Source organism: Rhinolophus sinicus, chromosome 12 (genome assembly GCF_057876585.1).
Source record: "Rhinolophus sinicus isolate RSI-liver-muscle chromosome 12, RSI-T2T, whole genome shotgun sequence".
NCBI lineage: Eukaryota > Metazoa > Chordata > Mammalia > Chiroptera > Rhinolophidae > Rhinolophus > Rhinolophus sinicus.
The window spans coordinates 27,639,370-27,663,085 of NC_142512.1; the positions used below are offsets into that span (position 1 = coordinate 27,639,370).

Below are 23,716 nucleotides of genomic sequence, written 5' to 3' on the forward strand. Positions count from 1 at the left end.
CATCTGCTGTTGGTTTTACTCGTATCACTGCAAGGGCCATTGTAGTATGATCTCAAGTTAATCATCTCACCTTATAGCATGGTTTTATAGTTTTTCAAATGGAAATAATAATCTTCACCCTACCTCACAGAACTATCATGAGAACAAATGAAGTAAAATGTAATTTTGTTTTGGAAATTTTCACAGATAAAGTGGCTAAAATGAGCGGGTGTCAATAGGGAGCCCCATGACCTCCACTTCACCCCTGGGAGGAGGAAGGAAGTGGCTCCAAAATTCTTGATGTCTTCCCACGTTACCATCTCCCTCGTTCCTCTCACACTACGAGTGTTGCCATCGCTATCCTGAGTCCATGGGACTAAGTTCCCCATGTCTTTTATCCTCCTTTACCTCAACCACCATAAGCCCAAAGGTCACCTCTCATTCTTCCACTCACCTCCACATAGCCTTCCCTTGTGGAACTTCATGTATCTCTAGTCATGCTCTTGCTCCCTCCACTGTTCATCCTGCTCCTGAAACTGTTTGGGCCCTCTGGGGGTCACTGACATCTGCAAAGTCCCCTATATCCTCAATCTCTTCTGGAAAGTTCTTTTCCTTTCTCCTTGTTGCAGTCTTTCTTAGTTAATATCGTTCAGTTTTTAAGATTAGATTTTTATCTTAACGGTTTTCTGTAGTGCCACTACTTTCACAATTCCTAACAGCTAATGATGTTGAACATCTTTCATGTGGTTGTTAGAAGTCCCTGTATTTTCTTTGGTGATATGTCTACTCATGTCTTTTGCCAATTATTGTCAGATTTAGAGTTCTTCACAGTTTCTGGATTAAAGTCTTTTGTTGGATGTATGATTTGCAAATATTTTGTTCTGTCCATGGTTTATAGTTTCATCTCAATTTAAAAGAAGTACAACTAATTAATTTTATTTTCAAATGAGAAGATTATTTCCTCAGGAATATTTTGCCACATAGTAGTGGAGATTCATCTATACAGTAGTAATTTTGATGTCCTGTGTTTTGGTTCTCATTTCTAAGATATTGTTATGCTTGGGGAAATTGGTGTTTACTCAGTAGAAAGAACATTGTGTTATTCACCAAGATTTATTTCCCTGCAGCCTGTAAATCTTTAAAGGAACTGGATAAATCCCCAAAGTTTACTAGTTGATCCCTGGGTGGCATAAGAGGTTTTACATCTTTTTATAAGAGGTTATAATTACCTATCATGTAGAAAAGACCAACCCTAGCATTTGTCCAAGCGGTAGCATTCTTTTGGCTAGAATTGAGTGGTTTATGCATGTGTGTTGGGTGTACGCTGTAAGTAGCATATGGTTGTGTGGGCAGATAAACTATGGGGTATGTACATGTTGACACATATTTATTATAAAATTTCCTTGTATCTGAAGTAGTTTTTTTCTAGGCATATATTGAATGTACATCTAAATATAATTTTTTGCATTATACATTTTGGTTAATACAGTATTAGTGTTTTTAATTTGTTATAATGCTGCCTTGATTCTAACCACATTATTTTACCACTCACAGAGTTTTTCTAAATCATTCAAGGATAGTGTGATTCTTTTTAAAAGGCATTCTTGGTGGTTATTTAATATGTAGGCTCTGACTTGGTTCCTGGAACACGGTATTTTTGGAAATATATTCATATATTAGAAAAATTGACCTTTATCATTTCAGCACTTTAGGTAGCTTCTCATACACAGGGATTTATTGGTGCTGTAAATAGACCCTTTTTAATACTAATTTTTGATAATTTATTTAGAAAATATTTCCTTCTAAAATCTATGTTCTAGAGCTTCCTATCATAAGTTGTAGCCACTCAGAGCATGCGTAGCTGTGATGGGAGTGTATTAGCAGATCTGTTGCTTCTGATTTCCAGGTTGAGGTCCTTTGTATCTTTCTTAGAGTTGTAGCTAATGTAGTACATTGTTTGAGATACACTTCTAGCTAATTATAAGATATCTGTAGGTATTTTGTTAGACATACATGGAAATGGCTTAAATGTTGGTCCTTTAAGATAATTTACCATCATTTGACGAATTTTTTTTGGTGGATCTTAAGCCATCTTTCTCAAGGAGTTTTTCTTCTTCAGTTTAGTTTTTCTTATGCTTACCTGGGCATTTCCTCTTACTGTCTCTATCTTATTTCCACATTTCTTTTCCTAGTCTTCAAAAAAGTTTTAAGAACACGTTTTTATATAAATGAATTATATGTATACATGTATATTTCTTTATACATTTATTCCTTAATTACATTTTTTTCTTAATATATTAACAGTTGTACACATGTTTCCAGACTCTTTTCTAGGTATGAATTTCTTTTTATTCTACTAGAGATTCATCAAACTTTCTAGATCACAGGATTGTTGCAGGACAAATACACTGTTATAAGTGTCTTAGCATTATATGTGAACTAAATACAATATTTGACAATAGCGTGTAATAACTTAGATGCATACTACAACTCTAGAGCAACCAGTAAAAACAAAAAAACAAAAGAGAAACAAATAACAATAAAAACCAAACAAATGTAGTTCATAAGCCAATAGAAGGGATGAAATAGAATATTAAAATGACTCATTAATCCATAGAAAGACAAGGCTGAATTACATGCTGCCTATAACAAATATATGTTAAAGATACCAATATATTTAAAGTAATAAAATGGTAAATTTATACAATGCAAATACTAATCATAAGAAAAAAGCTTTATTTTTTATAAATCATTCGTGGCTATAGTTTTAAATGCCAAATAACCCCCCAGGATTTATGATAAAAATTAGTCATCCTCTACTTTACAGAGTGCTGAGAGTCTGAGGGGGGAGGATACATTGGCATATTTGGGTAACGGCAAGGAGGGGGCCCTTGAGGCTGGGGCAAAATGGGTGAGGGAATATTCATAGATAGATAATTTTATTAATCAATGTCACCCAATAAGTTTAATAAACATTAAAAGAAATAGGTGAGAGAGAAATAAATGATGAACCAAAAGCTGTAGGGCTTCTAAGCCATTTGATCTTTTACTTGCCATATTGGAATGAGACAGGAAGCCACTGGAGGGTCTTGAGGATTGGCGAAATCAATGAGACTTACATTTTTACAGCATCACGCTGTCTGCTGTGTGGAGAATAGAGGGGTAAAGCGTTTTCTGTCTTTTGGAAAATTCTTGTGTTATTTTAAAATTTTATAATTTCCTTTATTTTCTGTTTTTGGAACTCTTACAAGTTAGATATTGGATATCTATAACTGTCTCATTTAATTTTTTCATCTTCCGTTTTCCATTTGTTCTTTTTGGGGTGGATTTCTTAAATTTGTCTTCCATTCTGTTGAGTTTAACTTAAGTAATCTTTGGTTTATGATTATATTGTAGATTATAATCGCCATAGAAAAGTACATGAGACAAATGTACAGGTTAACAAAATATAAAATGAATACCTGTGCAACCACATCTAGGGTAAGAAATATAACACTGTTAGCAGGCCAGGAAGCCACCAAGTGACCTACTTCAATCACAACATCCTTTCCTTCTAAATGTAACCACCCTCCTGATTTTTATGGTAGGTACTTCCTTTCTTTATTAACCTACTGTATAAATATGTGTCCCCTGAACACGATGGTTCAGTTTTACCTGTTTCTGAACTTTATATACATGGAATCATAGAATATATATTCTTTTGTATGTGGCTTCTTATCTAAACAGTATGTTTGTTTCAAATGCATTCATGTTTTTCAGAGCTATAGTACTAATTTCTCTCTCTGTAGAGCAGGGTTTCTCAGCCTTGGCACTACTGACATATTTGCCAGATAATTCCTTGTCGTGGGGATCTTTCTTGTGTAATTTTCAGTGTTTCCCAGTATCCCTGGCCTCTACCCGTCAGATGTCCCTAGCACAACCCTTTTCCCCTTTGTAACCACCACTGTAATATAGACACTGACATTGAGCAGGGGTTGGCAAACATGGCTACAGCTGGCTCCCTATTTTTAAAATAAAATTTAGTGGAACACAGCCATGCCTATTTGTTTACACGTTGTCTAAGACTGCTTTTGTACGAAGTGGGCAAAGGTGAGTAGTTGTATCAGAGACCGTACAGCCTATAAGGCTGAAGTATTTACTGTCTATTCCATTAAGAAAAGTTTTGATGACCCTACGGAAGTTACCCCCATATGAATATATCATAATTTGTCTGTTTTACTGTTAATGGACATTTCCCCTGGTTTGAGACTGTAATGAATAATGTCCTCCTCTGCCCTTAGTCATGACAAATCAGAAATGTCTCCAGACATTCTCAAATTACCCCTGGTTGAGAACCATTGTATTAGAGGACTCAGTGTAGTTAGCATGTCAGATCTCCTCAAATTAATCTGTCCATTCAGCAAAATCCCAATCAGAACCCAACCCTAAGGTGTTTGAAGAAATCGACAGGTTGATTCTAGAATTTACGTGAAACTGCAAAGGACTTAGAGAAAAATAACTAAGTTTCAGTTCTCCATCCCATTTCCTAATGATCTTGGGTTGATCTTTGTCAGTTGTATTCTGAGTAATGCTGCTGCTCCATTCCCCTCTAACCAGTGGTGTTTGTTTATTTGACAAGGGCTTGTTGTCTATCACTTTTAATTCCAAACTGACTCCTTTTTAGGAACCAAATTTGGTACAGTTCTACCATATCAACTTTATTTTCTATTAGTCAATTGAATAAGCCCTTCTCCAGTTAGACTAGACTAATACTTTCATCTTATGTTCGTTCTGGACTTCAATCTTACATTAGTTCATTTGTATTTTCTTGTCTCCATGTTTTAATTTTTCCTCTCCTTACTCAGATATTCTTATCCTCCATGAACCCCTAATTCCAATTGGACATTCTCCATGAAACTTTTCTCATCAGCCAAGCGAAAATGATCTGTGTGAGCTTTTTGGGTGCTTCAAAAGAGAACTTCATGCCTATCATGTACTTTTCTTCTTATTGTGTGTGTACTAGTGTTCTGAGTAGTCCAAAATTTCATACTGAGGAGGATGACCTTAATATATTATTTTTGTTTATTGGTTGCATCCTTTCAAATAGCTTGTAGCACTGTGTGAGGCTCATAATTGTTTCTTAATAATTGCCTGCTATGTGTAGTTTATGGTTAAAGATTTGTGTTATGTCACCAATTTTTTCCCCCTCCCCTTTGTATGTCTCCCCTCTCACTCCGGTTCAAGCCGTTGTTTCTCCGTCTAGTTGTGTTGGACACAGCTCCCTGGCCCATGCTGGTATTAGGAGCCTTGTGCTCCCTAGGGCTGAGGCAGTCGGTTGCCGGTTGTCAGTCGGCTGCTCATGGCAGCACACGGGAGCTCATAGCAGCATACGGTAGCCCACAGCAGCCCACGCCAACATCCAGATGCACATGGCAGCCCAGCTCCAGGGAGAGCTGTTGTTCACAATCTTAGCTGTAGAGGGCGCAGCTAACTGGCCCATGTGGGAACTGAACCGGTGACCTTGGAGTTAGGAGCACTGCGCTCCAACCACCTGAGCCACTGGGCCGGCCCAATTTCACCAATTTGTTAACATGAGTTCTACTCCAGAACTCCTTCATTTTATTTTAGTTTATTATAATAGCTATCATTAATCACTTACTGTGTACAAATTAGGTAAGATCTCCAGTTTACAGATGTGGCAAATAAACTTCAGAATTAATTATAGACCAAATAGTTGCAGAAACAAGTTTTGAAGTCCGTGTCCCACTTCAAATTCCATGCTTTCTGTTTATTGTATTACTTATGTTCAGATCAAATTTTGTGGCTAGAAAAGATATTAGTTGGTTTTTGGACATTCTAAATTAAGGCTTAGTATGTTAATGCTAATTAACTATTGAGACCTTACATGCATGCATATGTATATTTATGTATTTGTGTATATAAATATTGATAATTCCTAAGTATCTTTAAGATTTTTTATAATACAATTTTGCTTCTATTCTCATAATAGCCAGATAATTGATTTCTCAGCATGAACTTCCTCTTTACCTGGGCATATTTGTTCTAAACCAGGAATTCTTTCTTTTCCTAGTGTATTTAGAGTTTACATATTAATATAAATTGTGAGATAATGCCACATGTATGGTTTGAGACTAATTCTGCTTTTAATGATTTTCATTTTATACTTTTTGACTTTTCTAGATTTCTGTATGGATAGCTGTATCGTATGATGAGAACTGGGACACATAAAGTTTGCTCACATATGGAGAGGGTGGATGAGGTGTGGCTACATGAACATAGAAATGGAGTAGAATATAAAGCATTACTCCTTAGTGGAATTGGTGTCAGGAAAGTATATAAACATCTGGAATACAGTTAGAATTCTATATGGTATAATGCAATCAGTGCATGTAGTAAACCCACATTCAAAAACTTGTTCATTGAAGATGTTAGACATCCTATAAAGGCTTAGCATTTACAGTTTAGGAATATAGTGGAAAGTATCCACAGATAAGATTACCAACTTTTTTTTTTTTAAATGAGTGATAATAGTGTTCATGGGAGTGTACTCTTACAAGTTTTTGGGGGAATGTGAATTTTAAAAGCATTTTTAGAGAGTAATTGAGCAAACTGTTTATTAAATTAAATACATCTAGCAATCCCACACATATCCTTGACTTAGTTTTATGTTCGAAAGTCTGCTTCAGAGGACGAAAGCATTAGTTTATAAGAATATATTTAGAAGAATATTTAGCCTGGAAACACATCAGTAGGAATAGTCAAATAAATTCTGTTGTAGGCACATTATGGAATGTTATGAAGCTGTTAAAAAGTGCGCTAGATGTGTATTTGCTGATCTGGATGGATGTACATGATGCATTGGGAGAGAACAATCAGCTGCAGAATAATGTGTGTACAGTTATCTCGTTTTAGAAGACAAATAGCTGAAAAAAATCTGTATTTATATAGTTGTATTTGAGATGTGACACACAAAATACATTTAAAAGATTGTAAATATGTAAGGATGTCAATGTATTCATGGGCAAGACTCATGAGCAATTCCAAATATTATTTGAGTTTGATATGGGATTGTGTGTGATCGTGTTCATGGTTGCAGTTCAGCAATTAAAAGGGAAGAGAGACCAGGTATACCTGTACTTATTCCGAGGTTATTTTGTTGTTCAGGCAACTTTTCTCTAAAAAGGTCAAGGATAAAACTTGTTAAACCTTTCTGTTGTGGTATTGGCAGACACTTCTAAAGTTGAACTATTGTTTTGAATTAAGCAGATTACTTTTTTTTGTAATGCATATATATTCCAACTTCTTATTTTGGAAAATATCAGTTCCCCAGAAAGGTAGAAAGAGAGGGACAATAAACTCCTGTATATCCTTCCCCTGGACTAATTATTAATATTTTGGTGACATTTTGATAAAAAAGAGGAAAAAGCCCATCTCTAGTCTTACCACTCGAATCATCTATCAATGTCACGCACACAGTTCATTTCTTTTGCCCCTAAATATCTTTCTTATTTGCTTCAATTTTTAATGCAGGTTTACAATACAGCAGAAAAATGTAGAGATTTACATGTTTGAGTTTTGACAAATGCATGCACTCCCCTAACTCATAGTTCTATAAAGATAGAGATCATTTCCATCACCCCAGAAAGTTCTCACGTGCCCTTTCCCAATCTCCTCCTCTTGTCCAGAGGCATCTACTGTTCTGATTTCTTCACTTTAGAGGGAGTATTTTCCCTGTTCTTGATGAGATTGTGTGTATCAGCATATCTATTTTATTGCTGAGTACTATTCCATTGTGTGAATATATTAAATTATCCCTTTTTCTGTTGATGGAATTTGGATTGAATACTGTTTAGAGTTATATTGACTAAAGCTATGGTGATCATTCTCATATAGGTCTTTTTATGTCGCAGAGTTTGAGTCACCATTTGTGCCGAGACAGATAAATAAATCAATAGAATGTGTATGACACGAGGCTCTGTTAAGTGCTTCAAAGAAAAATAAATCAGGGTAAGGAGCCAAAGCATGATGGAGGATGAGCTTTTTTGTTTAGAAAATATTTTAACATGACCTAAAAAAAGTATACAAATGACCTATATACATAACTTAGGGCATAACTGGGTATTTCCAAGCAGAAAGCAGAAACTGCAGCATTCCTGATGCAGGAGTATGCTTGGCATATCCCACTGTGGGTGAGCAAGGTGGAGAGAGTTAGGTCAAAGAGATTGGCATCATGGTAGAAAGAGCAAGAGAAAAAGCAAGGATGTGAACACTATTATTATCTTTTTTAAACCAGAAAAGTAGACGAGTGGATTCACCACACCAGAGTTGTCAGCAACAATAATAATTGCATAGTTTATTGAGTTCTTGTATGTTGCAGCACCTTGCTAAGTCCATTGCATTTATTATCTCTTTTAATCCTTACAACAATCCTATATGAGGTATTGGTACTTATCTCTACAGATGAGAGAATGAAAGTACTAAGGGATTAAATATACATTAGCCCTTATCAGTAATTTTGTTTATTTTTACGTGGAGAAGTTGATCATAATTTTCTAACGGTACCTCTTTTCAGTGAGCACGAGTAGCAGAGGGAAGAATTCTGGGCTGTGTTTCAGGTTTACATGCGGCATTTAGTATCATGGCAACTTGGGAAAGTTATTTAACCTTTCTTAATATCATTCGCCATCTCTGTCAAGTGTAAATTTGTGCTTGTTAAAGTCTGATGACTGTAATCTGTGAAAGAGCATAGGGGCCTGATCATCAAAGTGAAATAATATGATGCCAGTAAATGTTAAGGGATGCATCACATACTGAACATTTTAACTTATGGAGGAAGATAATAAAGCTAGCTATAATGAAAAAATGTCTTTAATATTTTAAACTATTTGAAGTCACTGTGGAAGCTAAATGTATACACATACTTTTGACATTTGAGGCAAATGGCAAAGATGTCTTTGGTGATCATATTTAGGTAAAACTGTTCAAGGCAGTAAGGTTTCTGTCCTGTTTTTTCCTATGGTTGGTTGATGGTACCTGCAGCCTATATATATTTTTTCCCTATTTCTCCCTCCGTATCTCATTTTCCACTTCATCTTTGTCTTCTCTGCCTTAAAAAATTCCTCACATATTCCTCTGTTTAGGTAAGAAATTTCTATAAAGATTATCCAGTTCATAATGGACATTATTTTGTAGCACATGATAGAAAATTTTGTAAGTAAATAGACATTTGTAGTGGGGAAAAAAATCCTAACCATCTAAAATTATGCATAGTAAAATTTATTGAGTATAAATAATTGATAATAGAATCATACTTTCTAGCTAAAATTTGGATCTGCAGTATATGACTACAACTTGAAGCTCACGTTAGAATCTGTAAGGAAAATGACACAGACAAACGGATTGAATTAAATATTTTCTAAGAGAAAATTATTTCAGTAAAATAAAAATGGAGTGGAAGACTTGGAAATGGTTTAACTGATAAACTGCATTAAGTTGTTTAATGGACTCTTTCTGCAAAAGACTTTCTCAGTCAAAATTCATTACTATTAGCATACTTTTGTATAAAATATTTATATTTAAGACATCATCCTCAACATCAAAAGAGTAGAGTTGGACTATTTCATTATCGGTTGGATTTTTATTTGCATCTGGATCTGCTTTTGGATCCTTACAGAAGTGGTTTCTATTTGATATCTTGAAATCTTTAAGGCTGATTTATGAGCTTAAACTCTTTGGTTTAAATGAGTTTACAATGGTATGTATGGTGGGGGATATTATTTAACGTTTTTGACATGCAAACTGTCTTGAATTTTGTTGAGGGGGAGAGGAGTTGTGACTTGGTGGACAAGCCCATTTTCATTACTTTAATTGTGCGATTTATTAGGATTTTAAGCTTTTTATAAATGTTTTAGTGTTATAGGACAGAATTAAAAGGATTTAGAATAAAAGGAGTTTAAAAAAGGACTTTGCAACAGGATTGCAATAGTTTTTATATTTGATGGATTTGGCTAACCACTTTTCATTTCAATCATGCTACATTCTGTTAAATGCTGTAGAACAGGTGTGTGTAACGTCATTCACTCTATTGTACATGCAAATAAACACAATTTTATATATAAAAAGTTAATCCTCTACAATTTGGAGGATTACATTATGGGAGGGTGATGACTCCATTAGGCATCATGGGGAGTACAGGCTACTGTTTATATTGGATGAAAAATCAGGTTAATAGCCACAGTGTTCATGAGATGGAAGAGTTTTTATGCTAACACTTTAAAAAATGTATTTATTGAAACCATCCACAATGAAATTAAAACAGAGTTATGCTTTTGTTACATAGTTTTCCAACTCTGAAATTGGAAATTTTTTTTTTTTAACTGAAGAGCAGACCTCAAATAAATTTGGAGGTTTTATTATTTAGAGGTTGATAATTTGTTTGCTTATTGTGGACTGGTTCTTTCTCTTGCATGGTGTGTCTGGGGTTGTGCTGTTATCAAATTAGGGCTTTATTTTATAGTTTAAATGTTTTGCTTGTTTCCCTTCTCTGAGTATCCATGAAGAGTATAAATCTTTAGTAAGTGTCAGGTGGCTATTTCTATTTGAAGAAAGAGCAAAGTTGGCAGTACTGATGTGTAATGCATTAGGGCAGCTGAAACCAATGGAGTTCTTCAATTCAGGTTTGAGAAATGCCCAACAATCAAACCATTCTGGCCAGTATTATTTGGATTTTAAGGCCATGATGTTTCATTCATCAAAATATCAAATTGGTATGTTTAATACTGGTACAAACCATGAAGACCTTGCAGACACCAGGAAGCAGGAGGAAAATAGTTATTGTTAAAGGTGAAGGTGAAATCAGTGGGAGTGAAGAACTTGTACAGATGAAGTTTAGTTGTAATTGATTTAGAGCATAAATACTGTGATCTTTGGACCAGTTAATTTTTAACTTCGTGCTTCATTCAAGTCATATTGTTAATTGTGAAATCTGATTTATTTGTTTAGCATGGGTAGCAGCACACAATCCAGAGTAAATTAATGATTTATAAAGACTTAAACACTGATTGTTATAGCTCCTAAAATTTTTAAATCATTATAAATAACTTTATTCATAAACATTGTTTTTAGTTTTGATTTTTAGCATATTCTGGTATTGATAATGTAGCCTGTTAAGGGATGATAGAACTTATTTTGCATAATTATTATATTCACAGTTTAAAAGTATTACATTATAACCATTAACCTGTCTTCTGTGTATTAAAACCTCGTTGTTTTTGCAGGGATCCATTAAAATAGATTATTAACATTACAGTTGCTTTTTACCATCCAATGAAAAAAATGAAACATTGAGTGGTAAAATCCGCTGGCTACTTCTCCCAAATATTTTCTTTAAATAAACCCCTAAGAGGTATATCTTGAAACTGGCATTTATGTGTTATGCATTTAATGCTTAATGTAAGTAAATATTTATGTATGTATGTACATAACCACACACACAACGTATTTCTACCTTTTCCAGCATTTTTAATTGTAGTAGAAATCACATAACGAATTTTACCATCTTTACAAAATTTTAAGTGCACAGTTCAGTAGTGTTATGTATATTCACAGATTTCTAGAACTTTTTCATCTTAGAAAACTGAAACTCTGTACCCACTGAACAACAGCTCTCCATTTTTGCCTCCATCCCTACCCGGTGACAACATTTTACTTTCTGTTTCTATGAGTGTGACTACTGTAGATGCCTCAGATAAGTGCAGTAATGGAGTATTTGTCTTTTTATGACTTGCTTATTTCACTTTGCATAATGTCCTCAAGACTCATCCGTGTGTAGCATGTGACAAGATTTTCTTCTTTTGAAAGGCTGGATAATACTCCATCATGTGTATATACTGTATTTTCATTTTCTATTCATCCACTGTGTTTCCCCGAAAATTAGACCGGGTCTTATATTAAACTTTGCTCCAAAAGATGCATTAGAGCTTATGTTCAGGGGATGTCATCCTGAAAAATCATGCTAGGGCTTATTTTCCAGTTAGGTCTTATTTTGGGGGAAACACGGTATTAGTGGACCTTTGGGTTGCTTCCACTTTTTGATTATTGTGAATAATGATGCAGTGAATATGGTTGTTCAAGAGCTTGGTACAACTTTCTAAAATTAATATTTTAAGAGGAGTTTTAGTTACAAAGCAAAATTAAGTGGAATTCACAAAGGCTTCCCATATGCTCCCTTTCCTACAAACACGCAACATCTCCCACGATTCACATCCTTCAACATCAGCATCTATACAGACACATCACTGTCAACCAAAATCCACGTTTTATATTACAGTTCCCTATTGGTGTTGTACATTCTATGAGTTTTGACCAATGAATAATGCCATGTATCCACCATTATAGTGTGATATACAATAGTTTCACTGCCTTAAACATCTTCTGTGCACTACCTATCGATCCCTTTTCCCAAGCCCCTGTCAACCACTGATCTTTTTACTGTCTCCATGGTTTTGCCTTTTCCAGAATGTCATGTAGTTGAAGTCATACTGAAGATAGATTTTTCAGATTGGCTTCTTTCACTTTAAGCAATGCATTTAAGTCTTCCCCCATGTTATTTCATGGTTTGATATCTCATTTCGTTTTAGTCCTGCCTACTAATCCATTGTCTGGATGTGCCACAGTTTATTCATTCACCTACTAAAGGACATTTTGATTGATTTCAAGTTTTGGCAACTATGAACAAAGTTGCTATGAACATCTGTGTGAAGGTTTTTATGTGGACAAAGGTTCTCAACTCCTTTTGGGTAAATACCAAAAGTCGTGGTTGCTGGATCATATGGTAAGAGTGTTTAGTTTTGTAAGAAACTGCCAAACTGTCTTAGTGTGGCTATATTATTTTGCATTTCTACTAGCAACGAATGAGAGTTTGTTCCTCTTGCTCCAAATTCTTGTCAGCATTTGTTGTTGTCATTATTTTGGATTTTGGCCATTATAATAGGTGTGTAGTGGTATCTTACTTTGTTTCAGTTTGAATTTCCCTGATGTGGAACATCTTTTCGTATGCTTATTTACCATCTTTGGTTAAGAGTCTGTTTAAATGTTTTCCCATTTTTAAAATCAGGTTGTTCGTTTTCTTATTCAGTTTTAAGAGTTTTTTTGTGTCATTTGGATAACAGTTCTTTATCAGATGTGTGTTTTGCAAATATTTCTCCCAGTTTGTGGCTTGTCCCCTCATTCTTTTGACCTATGTACCTTTATAAAGAGCAAAAAATAAAGATTTTTATATGTACCTTTATAAAGAGCAAAAAATAAAGATCTTTATAAAGATTCTATTTAATATCATAGAAAAACCTACATAAAACAGTCCTAGCAAGAAGTTTCCTCTTTATTTTATGATAAGTGTATTTTTAGCTTTTTTCTTTTAAAGTAACTGCCAAACTCTTTTCTAGAAGGGCTGTGCTATTGTACATTTCCACTAGGAATGTATGAAAGATCTAGTTTCTTTGCATCTTTGTCAACTTTTGCTATTGTCATGATTTTTTGTTTTAGCTATTTTAATAGGTGTGCAATTATATCTTGTTGCAGTCTTAATTTACAGTTTCTTTCTTTCATTTATTTATTTGGGGAATATTGGGGAACAGTGTGTTTTTCCAGGATGTCAAGTCGTTGTTTTTCAATCTCGCTGTGGGGGGCTCAGTTCAGCTCAGCTCCAAGTCAAGTCGTTGTTGTCAATCTAGTTGTGGAGGGCGCAGCTCACTGGCCCATGTGGGACTCGAACCAGCGACCTTGGTGTTATGAACACCTTGCTCTAACCAGTGATCCAACTGGCTGTCCACCAGTGGCCAGCTCCAAGCTCAAGCCGTTGCTTCTCATTGGTCCATGTGGGACTTGAACTGGCAACCTTGGTTTTATGAGCATTGTGCTCCAACCATTGAGCCAACCAGTTGCCCAATTTACAGTTTCTTGGTAGCTAATAATGTTGAAAATCTTTTCATTTGTATATTTGCCATCCATGTCGTCTTTTCAGTGAAATACCTTTTTGTCTTTCACACATTTTCTCATTGGATTATGTATTTTTTTAGAGTTGCATTTTTACTTTATATTTTGTAGATATGAGCCTTATGTCAGATATGTGTTTTGCAAGTATTTTTTCCCCAATGTGTAGCTTGTTTTTAATTTTAATTAAACCTCATTTATTGATTTTTTTTTTTCTTTTGGTCTTACGGACCATACTTTTTGGTGTCATGCCTGAGACTTCTTCACCAAACCTGAAGTCCTGCAGGTTTTCTTCTAAAAGTTGTATACTTTTATATTTAAATCTATAATCCATTTTTAGTTAATTTTGGATAAAATGTGAGGTGTAGATCTAATTTTATTTTTTCACTATGGATAGTCAATTGCTCCCGGACCATTTGTTGAAAAGACTACTCTTCCTCCATTGAATCGCTTTTACACCTCTATCCAAAATCAATTTGCCATATTTGTGTGGGCCTATTAGTGGGTTCTTTTCTGTTCCCTTAATCTATATACCTTATATCAATTACACATCTACATTTATTTAGATAGTCTTTTATTTTTTTAATCCGCATTTAGTAGTTTTCAATATATAAGCCCCATACATGTTTTGTTAGATGTATACCTGAGTATTTAATTTTCTTTTGAGCAATTATAAAAGGTATTGTATTTTTAATCTCGGTTTCCAATGTCTATTGCTACTATATAGAAATACAATTGATTTTTGTATCTTGATCTCTTCTCCTGTGACCTTGCTAAACTGACTTACTTATTAGTTCTAGGTGGCTTTTTTTGTTGGTTATGATTCCTTGGGATTTTCTATGGATCAGTCATGTTATCTTCAAATAGGGAGTTTTATTTCTTCCTTTTTTTTATTTGTATGCAACCACAGAAGTCCTGATCCTATAAACAACTTGTTTTTTTCTCCTGGAGCCTTGTAGAAGCTTCTGTCCTGAAATGATACACTTTATGGGTTGGTCTATTGAATCCATTGTGGTAGACTCTCAAGGGGCCTATGAACTCATATTCTTTTGTTCTGGGACATTTTTTGAAATATTTCATGGGTGATTTCTTACTCTCTAGTTTCTCTCTTCTCTCTTTTTGCAATTCCTATCTATATATTGCACTCTTGAGAATGTTCTTTCACACTTCGTGCGTGTAAATGTGTGTATTGTGTGTGTATGTGTTAATGCTGTTTTCTTCTTTTTGGGTTTTTGCTCTACTCTCTGGGAAATTTTCTCAATTTTTACCTCTAGCCTTTTCATTGAGTTTATTAAATATAATCTAGTTTTTTATTTTAAATTTCCAAGAGCTCTCTTTTATTCTCTAAGAGTCCATTTTCATTGCATTCTTATATTGTTCCATGCCTAAAATAGCTTCTCAGATCTTGGAAATTATTAATGATAGTTTTCTTTTTATTTTTGATGGTTTTCTTCCTGTATAGAGTTAGCCTCTTTTTTTTTTTTTTTTCATTCTATGAAATTCATTTCATTTTATTTTTTTGTGTTTCTTTTTTAAATTAAATTTATTGGGGTGACATAGATTAGTAAAATTACATAGGTTTCAAGTGTACAATTCTGAAAGAGTCAATTCTCCTTCCATCACCATATATTTGACTCCTTTTTCCCTCTTCTACGATCCTCCCTCCCCCCTTACCCTCTTAACCACGAAACTATTGTCTGTGTCTATGAGTTTTTGTTTATTTGTTTGTCTTGTTCCTTTGTTTCTTTTGGTTTTTCTTTTTTTTAAAGGAGGACTCAGCTCACAATGGCCCATGTGGGGATCGAACCAGCAACCTTGGTGTTATTAGGACCATGCTCTAACTAACTGAGCTAACGGGCCACCCCATGTTGCTTTCATTTTTATATCCCGCATTTCAGTGAAGTCATATGGTTCTTGACTTTCTCTGTCTGACTCAGTTTGCTTAGCCTAATAATCTTAAGATCCATCCATGTTGTTGCAAATGGCAGTATTTCATGTTTTCTTATGGCAGAATGGTATTCCATTGTGTATATATACCACATCTTCTTTGTCCAATCATCTATCAAAGGACACTTTGGTTGTTTCCATGTCTTGGCCACCGTAAATAATGCTTCAGTGAACATTGAAGTACATATATCTTTATGGATAAATGTTTTCAGATTTTTTTTTTTTTTGGATAGATACCCAGGAGAGGGATTGCTGTGTTGTATGGTAATTCTATTCATGATTTTTTTGAGGAACCTCCATACTGTTTTCCATAGTGGCTGTATCAGTTTACATTCCCACCAGCAGTGTATGATATGAAGGTTCCTTTTTCTCCACAGCCTCTCCAACACTTGTTATTATTTGTCTTGTTGATAATAGCCATTCTAACAGTTGTGAGGTGATATCTCATTGTGGTTTTGATTTGCATTTCCCTATCAGCTAGTGAAGTCCAGCACTTTGTCATATATCTGTTGGCCATTTGTTTGTCTTCTTGGAAGAGTTTCTGTTTGTGTCCTCTGCCCATTCTTTAATTGGACTGTTTGTCTTTTTGTTGTTGAGTTGTATGAGTTGCTTATATATTTTGGATATTAGCCCCTTATTGGAGGCGGTGTTTGCAAATATCTTCTCCCATTTGGTTGGTTACCTCTTCATTTTATTGATGGTTTCTTTTGCTGTGCAGCAGCTTTTTAGTTTGATATGGTCCCATTCATTTATTTTAGCTTTTACTTCCCTTGCCTTTGAGGTTAAATGCATAAAATCCTCTTTGAACCCAAAGTCCATAAGTTTAGTACCTATGCTTTCTTCTGTGCGGTTTATTGTTTCAGGTCTTATGTTTAGGTCTTTGATCCATTTTTGAGTTAATTTTGGTATATGGTGACAGAGAGCAGTCTAGTTTCATTCTTTTGCACGTGGCTTTCCAATTTTTCCAGCACCATTTATTGAAGAAACTTTCTTTTCTCCATTGTATGTTTTTGGCTCCTTTGTTGAAAATTATCTATGTTTATGTGGGTTTATTTCTGGGTTAGAGTTAGCCTCTTTTGCAGATGATTGTTAGTCCTTGGTTGTCTGCATATATTTGTAAGTGAAAAACTAAACAGCTGATTGAAAGTTCTGTGCATGTGATTGTCAACTTTTTACTCTATTGTCTGGTGCTTCGGTTGTACTGTTTGTTGGAACCTTCTGATTGACAATGTCTTTTAGTCTTTCTTTATGGACTGACTTGTTAAATTTTCCAGAGAAGACTTACAAGCTCATTTATTAGCTCCTAAATTTATAACGATAGATTTCAGATGTAGCTGGTATTATCATATGTCAAGTAGTTTGAGTCACAGGTTGTCTTTTTCCCCAGGACTGTCTTGAACTTTTATTTAGGCTGCTAAGTTAGTCATCACTCCTCTATTTCCAAATTTGTTAGTGTTATTACATGTTTTTTTTAACCCTATTTGATTTAGTATACTCTTATTGGAATTTTCAGAAGGGATAAAATGAAATGCATGTCTTCAGTGTATCAGCTTATCCAGAAGTTGAAATAACCACTTCTGGCATTTGACTCCTTATTTTTAAAAAAAGCAATTAAAATTTTAGGGGGAATTAATATATTCATACAGTTAAAAAAAACCTAAAAAGTATAAAACATATATACAATAAAAACTTTGCTCCCACTTTTGTTTCCTATCTTTTCTATTTCTATTCTCCCGCCCATAGGTACCCATTAGTTTAGATTTTTTTTATGTATTATTACAGAGTGTGTGAGTATGCATATATGCAAATAAATCTTTCTCCTTGTTATACAAAGATGGGATATTATTCTGTTTCTTCCTATTATTGTATATCTTCCTTTTTCCATTTTATATTTTCAATCTCATTCCATGTTTTTATAGAGCATGTCTTCCGTCTATTACAGCTGTAGGAAATACTACACTATATGTCTGGATTTTATTAGTCTTTTGCTATTACACCGAATGCTATAATGAATAATCATGAATACAGGTTGTTTTCCTCATGGCTGAGTGTATATATAGGATGAAATCTTAGCAATGGTATTTCTCTGTTGAAGGGTATACATTTATAATTTTGATTGATATGGCCAGAGAATTTTACAGAATTTTTGGAATTTTTGAGAAGCTTTTAGGTAAAGGTCAATGTGTTTCAACATAGTTAAAACTTTTTAAATGGAAAATTTCCAACTTATTCAAAAATAGTAAAAATAGTCTAATGATCTCCAAGAACCCATCACTTACCATTTTATGGCTAATCTTGTTTCATTAGCATCTATTCTCCTCCCTTCAGAATATTTTGAACCACATCCCAGATATCAGATCAATTTATTGGTTAATATCTCATTATTTGTTTCTAAAGGATATTGGCTGTTAAGTATATAACCATAGTACCATGATCACTTCTAAAAAATTAGCAAGTTTCAATATAGTTTTTCAATAATTTTAAGTGGAATTTCTCTCATGTGTGAGGTTGAGCATCTTTTTAGTGGTTCAGAGCCATTTGCATTTCCTGACTTTATTTTTCTGCTTGTTGCTGCTATTATTTTGGTTTCATAGTAATTATTTTGAGTTCATTTATTATTATCCTGACTAGGACTTCCAGTATAGCGTTGAATGGGAGCAGTTACATTGAGCAGTTACATTGTGTTATCACTGATTTTAATGGGAATGCTTTGAAACATTGCCAGTGATATTTGTTGTAGGTCTTTTGTGGATAATCGTTATTGGGATAAGAAAACTTACTTTTGTTGTTTTATTTTGTTGTTATGACTAAGTATATAATTTAATTGAATGCTTTTTCTGTATCTGCTGAAATATTCATATGATTAATTACATTAATATGTTTTGTAATGTAAAATTATTACTATTACTTGGGTAAATCTACCTTGGTTATGAGATTTTACTTTTTTTCCAATACATTGCTATTAGTTTACTAATATTTTTAAAAGGATTTTTACATTTATATCTATTGAGAATGGCCTGTAGTTTTATAACTTTCCTGTCCTGTCCTACATTTATTTTGTTTTGACATCAAGATTATACTAGTCCTAGGTAATTAGTTGGTGGAGTTGGGGGCGATTTTTCTGGTGTCATGGGGATGGGTATAAGATTGAAATTGATGATGCTAATTTTTATAAAAAGATTTTAAGTGCTAATTGAATTTTTAAAAATAGTTTTTATTATAGCTTTTCTATTTTTTGCTCAGTCAAGTGTATAGATTATATCAATTTATAATGAACGTGTCACCTTCTCTTCAGCTATAAATATTTTGAAGGCATGAAAATAATGGGAAATATATAAGAATAGTTCTCAAAGTTTTGTTTTACATTTTATTTTATGTCCCTTATCAGGTGCTCAAAAGTGTGACAACTTTGCTGAGAAAAGGCCCCTGCTTGGTGTTTGTAAGAGCACTGGATCTTCTGGGTAAGGAAATTTAACAAATTTTTTTGAACCACTATTAAAAATTTATATTGTTATTCCAGAGGGGGAACTTTTCCTAATGATCTTAAAATGGCTGCTGTCTTTTCAGTTAGTGTATCTCTTCATCCTGATCTCCTACCTTCAAGGAGAGCTGGAAAATGATTATTGTTTTGTTAGTAAGGAAGATGATTGAAATGGGTATTAGGCTTGGCAACCAGTCACATGCTTTCAGCTCATAAGGGTGTCCTTTACATTTTGGGTACAGTTGTGGAGGGAAGAAGAATGTGTTAATGGTATAACATGATTAGATCTTGGGGTATTGGTTGTGGTTTTCTAGGGAAATGGTTTGACTCCATGTGTTACAAGTGTAAAATTTTGGGTTGAAATAGGTCAAACTTTGTACTCAACACTATGACATGTATGAGATAAGGATACAAAAGCATGAAACCACAATTCCTTCTCCCAAAGATTTAAGAATGTAGCTGGAAAAACAATGTATAGCACACAGAGAATAATTATGAGACAATGATGTGTAATAGGAATTCTGAGAAGGTGGAGATCAGTGTGCATGGATCAATGGGAGAAGGCCTCATGACGAAGGTGCAGCATATGGTGGATCTAAAGGAATGGAAAGATTGGCAGTGCATGTAGGAGAGTAAGGACTTCCACAGTAGGTAATAGAGCTATAGCAGTGCAACACAATCTGGTATACGTACACTTAGAGTGATGGAGGTTTGTGACTTAGAACTAAGGTCATCTGCAAAACAAGCAAACACAACCATTTCAGTGCCCTGGAACTCAACCAGTGGCTTCCAACAATCTGAAAAGTATTTATGTGTGAGTAGCTGGTCAACTTTGAGTAATAACACTGGGAATCTGTGGCATTCATGCCTGGAGCTGCTCCCATCACACTCCACCCTTTCCGCTTCCACCTGGGTTGATTCTTCAAGAGTGAGGAAGGTCACGAGGACTTGAACTTTCCTTGCTGAGGTTGGAAGACACTCATTCAACTTGGCGTGGCAGGTGTTGCTGCACCCAGCAGCGTTGTCCATGGAAGTTCTGGTCTCGCAGGCATGTGCGTTGTGAGAGCACGGCCCTTTATGCCTAAAGTCAGGGTTAGCTGAGGCTTCCTGTATGTGCAAAAGAGCCATGACAGAATCCAGGGGAAACTGAAATCTGGGGAGACTTGAAAATGCTCAGAATGTTGAATGGGCTCTCTTACCCCCAGACAGATTCTTTTGAAAAGGATAATAGCCCCTACTGATTCAGAGTATTTTAGCAAATTCTCTGTTGAATCATTGGCTAACCACTAAGCAACACAGACACAGGCGCACCGCCCAGGCAACTAGGCTTTAAAATAAAAACAAGAATTAAAGAAAAGTGAAACTGAGCAGAGGCATTAGTAACTGCGCATTGTGGAGGAAGACAGATTTCCAGAGTTGTTATACCATGTTATATAAAATGTTTAGTTTTCAACATAAAATTATGACACATGCTAAGAAACAGGAAAGTGTGATATATAGAGAAAAAAAGGCAGGTAATAGAAGCTGTTCCTGATTGTCTTCAATGTTAAATTTTACGGGCAAGGACTTTAAAGCAGCTGTTATAAATATGTTCTAAGACCTCAACAAGGCATGTATCTAGAATTAAAGGAAAGCATGATAACAATGACTCAACAAATAGAGAATCTCGACAAGGAGTTAGAAATTATAGAAAAACCAAATGGAAATTCTGGAGTGTAAGAAGTACAAAAAGTGAGATACGAGACTTTCTAGAGGAACTCAACACCATATTCAAGTCAGCAGAATAATCAGGGAACTGAAGTGTTGACAAGGGAGCTGAAAGAGAATGGGAACCACAGAGGGGAGGGCAAGCTACTGTGGTGAAGTGGAACTTTGTTGATTTCACTTTCCTAATGTTTAGCTCTCTGTTATTCAAGTACATGAAGTCCTGTGGAAGCCCCTCAAAAAGATGTGTTTGTGGAAGGCACTCAGCTACCTGCTGAGTTTAGCTTGTAGTTTTAGAAAGAGTTTCATTCCTTATCAACTCTGCTAACTGTATGATTAAGGAGATTTTTTTGTTTTTATAGGATTCATTTGTTGAGGTATCACTTTATTAAAAAAAAGTTAAAAAAGGGAGGGTAAGGTGTAAGGTGATTATGTATAGTTGATGATGAGATCAGTTACTGAGGGATGAATTTGGTGGTGTGTGGTTATATTAGAGTTCTCCAGAGAAACAGAACCAATAGGGTGTGTGTGTGTGTGTTTGTGTGTGTGTGTGTGTGTGTGTGTGTGTGTGTGAGAGAGAGAGAGAGAGAGAGAGAGAGAGAGAGAGAACAGAGGAGAGAGGAGAGAGAGATTTTGAGAAATTGGCTCACATTGTTGTGAAGGCTGGCAAGTCCAGAATCTGGAGATGGAAGAGTTGCAGTTCCAGTCTAGAGAGAATTCTCACTTCCTCCCGTGAGGTCTTCCCCCCCGCCCCCATTAAAGCTTTCAACTGATTGGATGAATTCCCCTCACATTATGGTGTGTAATCTTCTTTACTGAAATTCTACTGACTTATATGTTAATCCTATCTAAAAGAAATCTTCACAGAAACATCTAGAATACTGTTTGACCAAATCTGGTTATTGTGGCCCAGCCAAGTTGATACATAAAATTAATCACCACAGGGACAATGAATATAGTCCTGATTAAAATAGCATTTGCCTATTTGAAAAAAATCTATTGTAGATATTCGTTTTCTTCCTCTCATTTTTGTTCCTTAATTTATGACATAGTAGGGGAATCGTTCTGGCAAGTGATTTCTGTATGTCTGTATCACTTGCTGGGTTATTTTAATAATGAGTATTGATAAATGCAAAGGAACTTTTGAATTAAGTTCATAAGTCTTTGCATGTACTGTAAGTTCTAGGATAAAGTATCCTGTTATTACCATATATAAGCTGCCTATTCCTGCATGCTCTTTTTTCTGTCTTGTTTTATACCCTTCTTTCTAGTACAAGAGGCTGGTGGCAAATACTCATTTTCTTTTTTTTTTAATTTTTCTTTTTTTAGGGGTGACAATTGTTAGTAAAATTACATAGACTTGTTTTGTTTTCACTTATTTGCCGAAATGAATATGTAGCATCTTTGTCAGAATGTTTACAATCTTAAGGACATTTTCATATAGGACTGTGTTTTGTCACATTACAATTGTTGGTGAATAGAAATTTCTCTCTAATCTGAGCAAGTGATCTGTGAGTAGGTATGTATCTTAAGTATTATTCTAAGTGTTTGCAGTAGGTTAGCAGATGGTGATGTCGAATACACTAGCACTTTTTAGTAACTCCAAAGCTGAATATAACAACAGACAAACCTAGTTATAGGTAAATTCTGTAAGAATCTGTTTCCCAAATCCTATGATTTTAAAAGAAAGTTATAACGCGATTTAAAAAAAAAATTTATTGGGGAATATTGGGGGCAACAGTGTGTTTCTCCAGGGCCCATCAGCTCCAAGTCATTGTCCTTCAATTTAGTTGTGGAGGGTGCAGCTCAGCTCCAAGTCCAGTCGCCGATTTCAATCTTAGCTGCATGGGGCGCAGCCCACCATCCCATGCAGGAATTGAACTGACCACCTTGTTGTTGAGAGCTTGTGCTCTAACCAACTGAGCCATCTGGCTGCCCCACGACTTTTTAAATTTTTTTTTATTTTTTATGTGCTTGTTGACTATGCTAATAGAACACCAGGACTGGAAGGCATGTTCAATGCCTGCAATGTACCAGGTCTGTGAAATATTTTCCATTATGTAACATCATCTAATCTTACAACATACCTGGGAAGGAGATGGTATCATCCTCGCTTTATACACGAGGAAACTGAAGCTATGACGGGGTTAATCCCAGTTAGCTGTGGGTCCAGGCTTTTGCCTCACTTGCTCATCTCCAGATTCCGAGAAAATCTCTTAATCTGAGGAACCACATGTACTGAACCAGGTTGTTGACATCTTCAACGCCAGTGGTGCACAAAATTTTAGGATCTCCTACTCCCTTTGGAGAGATACAAGACATGTCTTTTGCCATCTATTTCCCTGGAAAATGTTTAATTGAGCAGCAGGTGATTTCGACATTGTCAATTGCTTATATTCTTTATAATTAATACTGCTTATTTAATTATTGGGACAAGTCAGTAAATTTTTTTGATGTATAATTTTTCATTTTTATAAATTTATAGTGCTTTTTCAAAGAATCGCAGTATAGATTTTCAAAGAAGGGGGAATTGCTATGGAAATAATCCCAGTTCTTCCTCATGTTTTATCTTTGAGATATAAACACATTACACTCTAACCCACAAATTTAATTACT

General features: G+C 34.9%; 1 protein-coding gene across 32 annotated transcripts in view; it reads left to right on the plus strand.

Moving 5' to 3' along the window:
* The window catches only part of BCAS3 (BCAS3 microtubule associated cell migration factor), a 520,381-nt gene that overhangs the window by 62,437 nt on the left and 434,228 nt on the right, over positions 1–23,716 (plus strand). For all 32 annotated transcript variants that reach the window (XM_088802094.1, XM_074320579.2, XM_074320576.2 and 29 more), the window contains exon 7: positions 19,304–19,376. In XM_088802094.1, the coding sequence (XP_088658220.1) occupies positions 19,304–19,376 (73 nt within the window). The remainder of the gene's footprint in view (positions 1–19,303; positions 19,377–23,716) is intronic.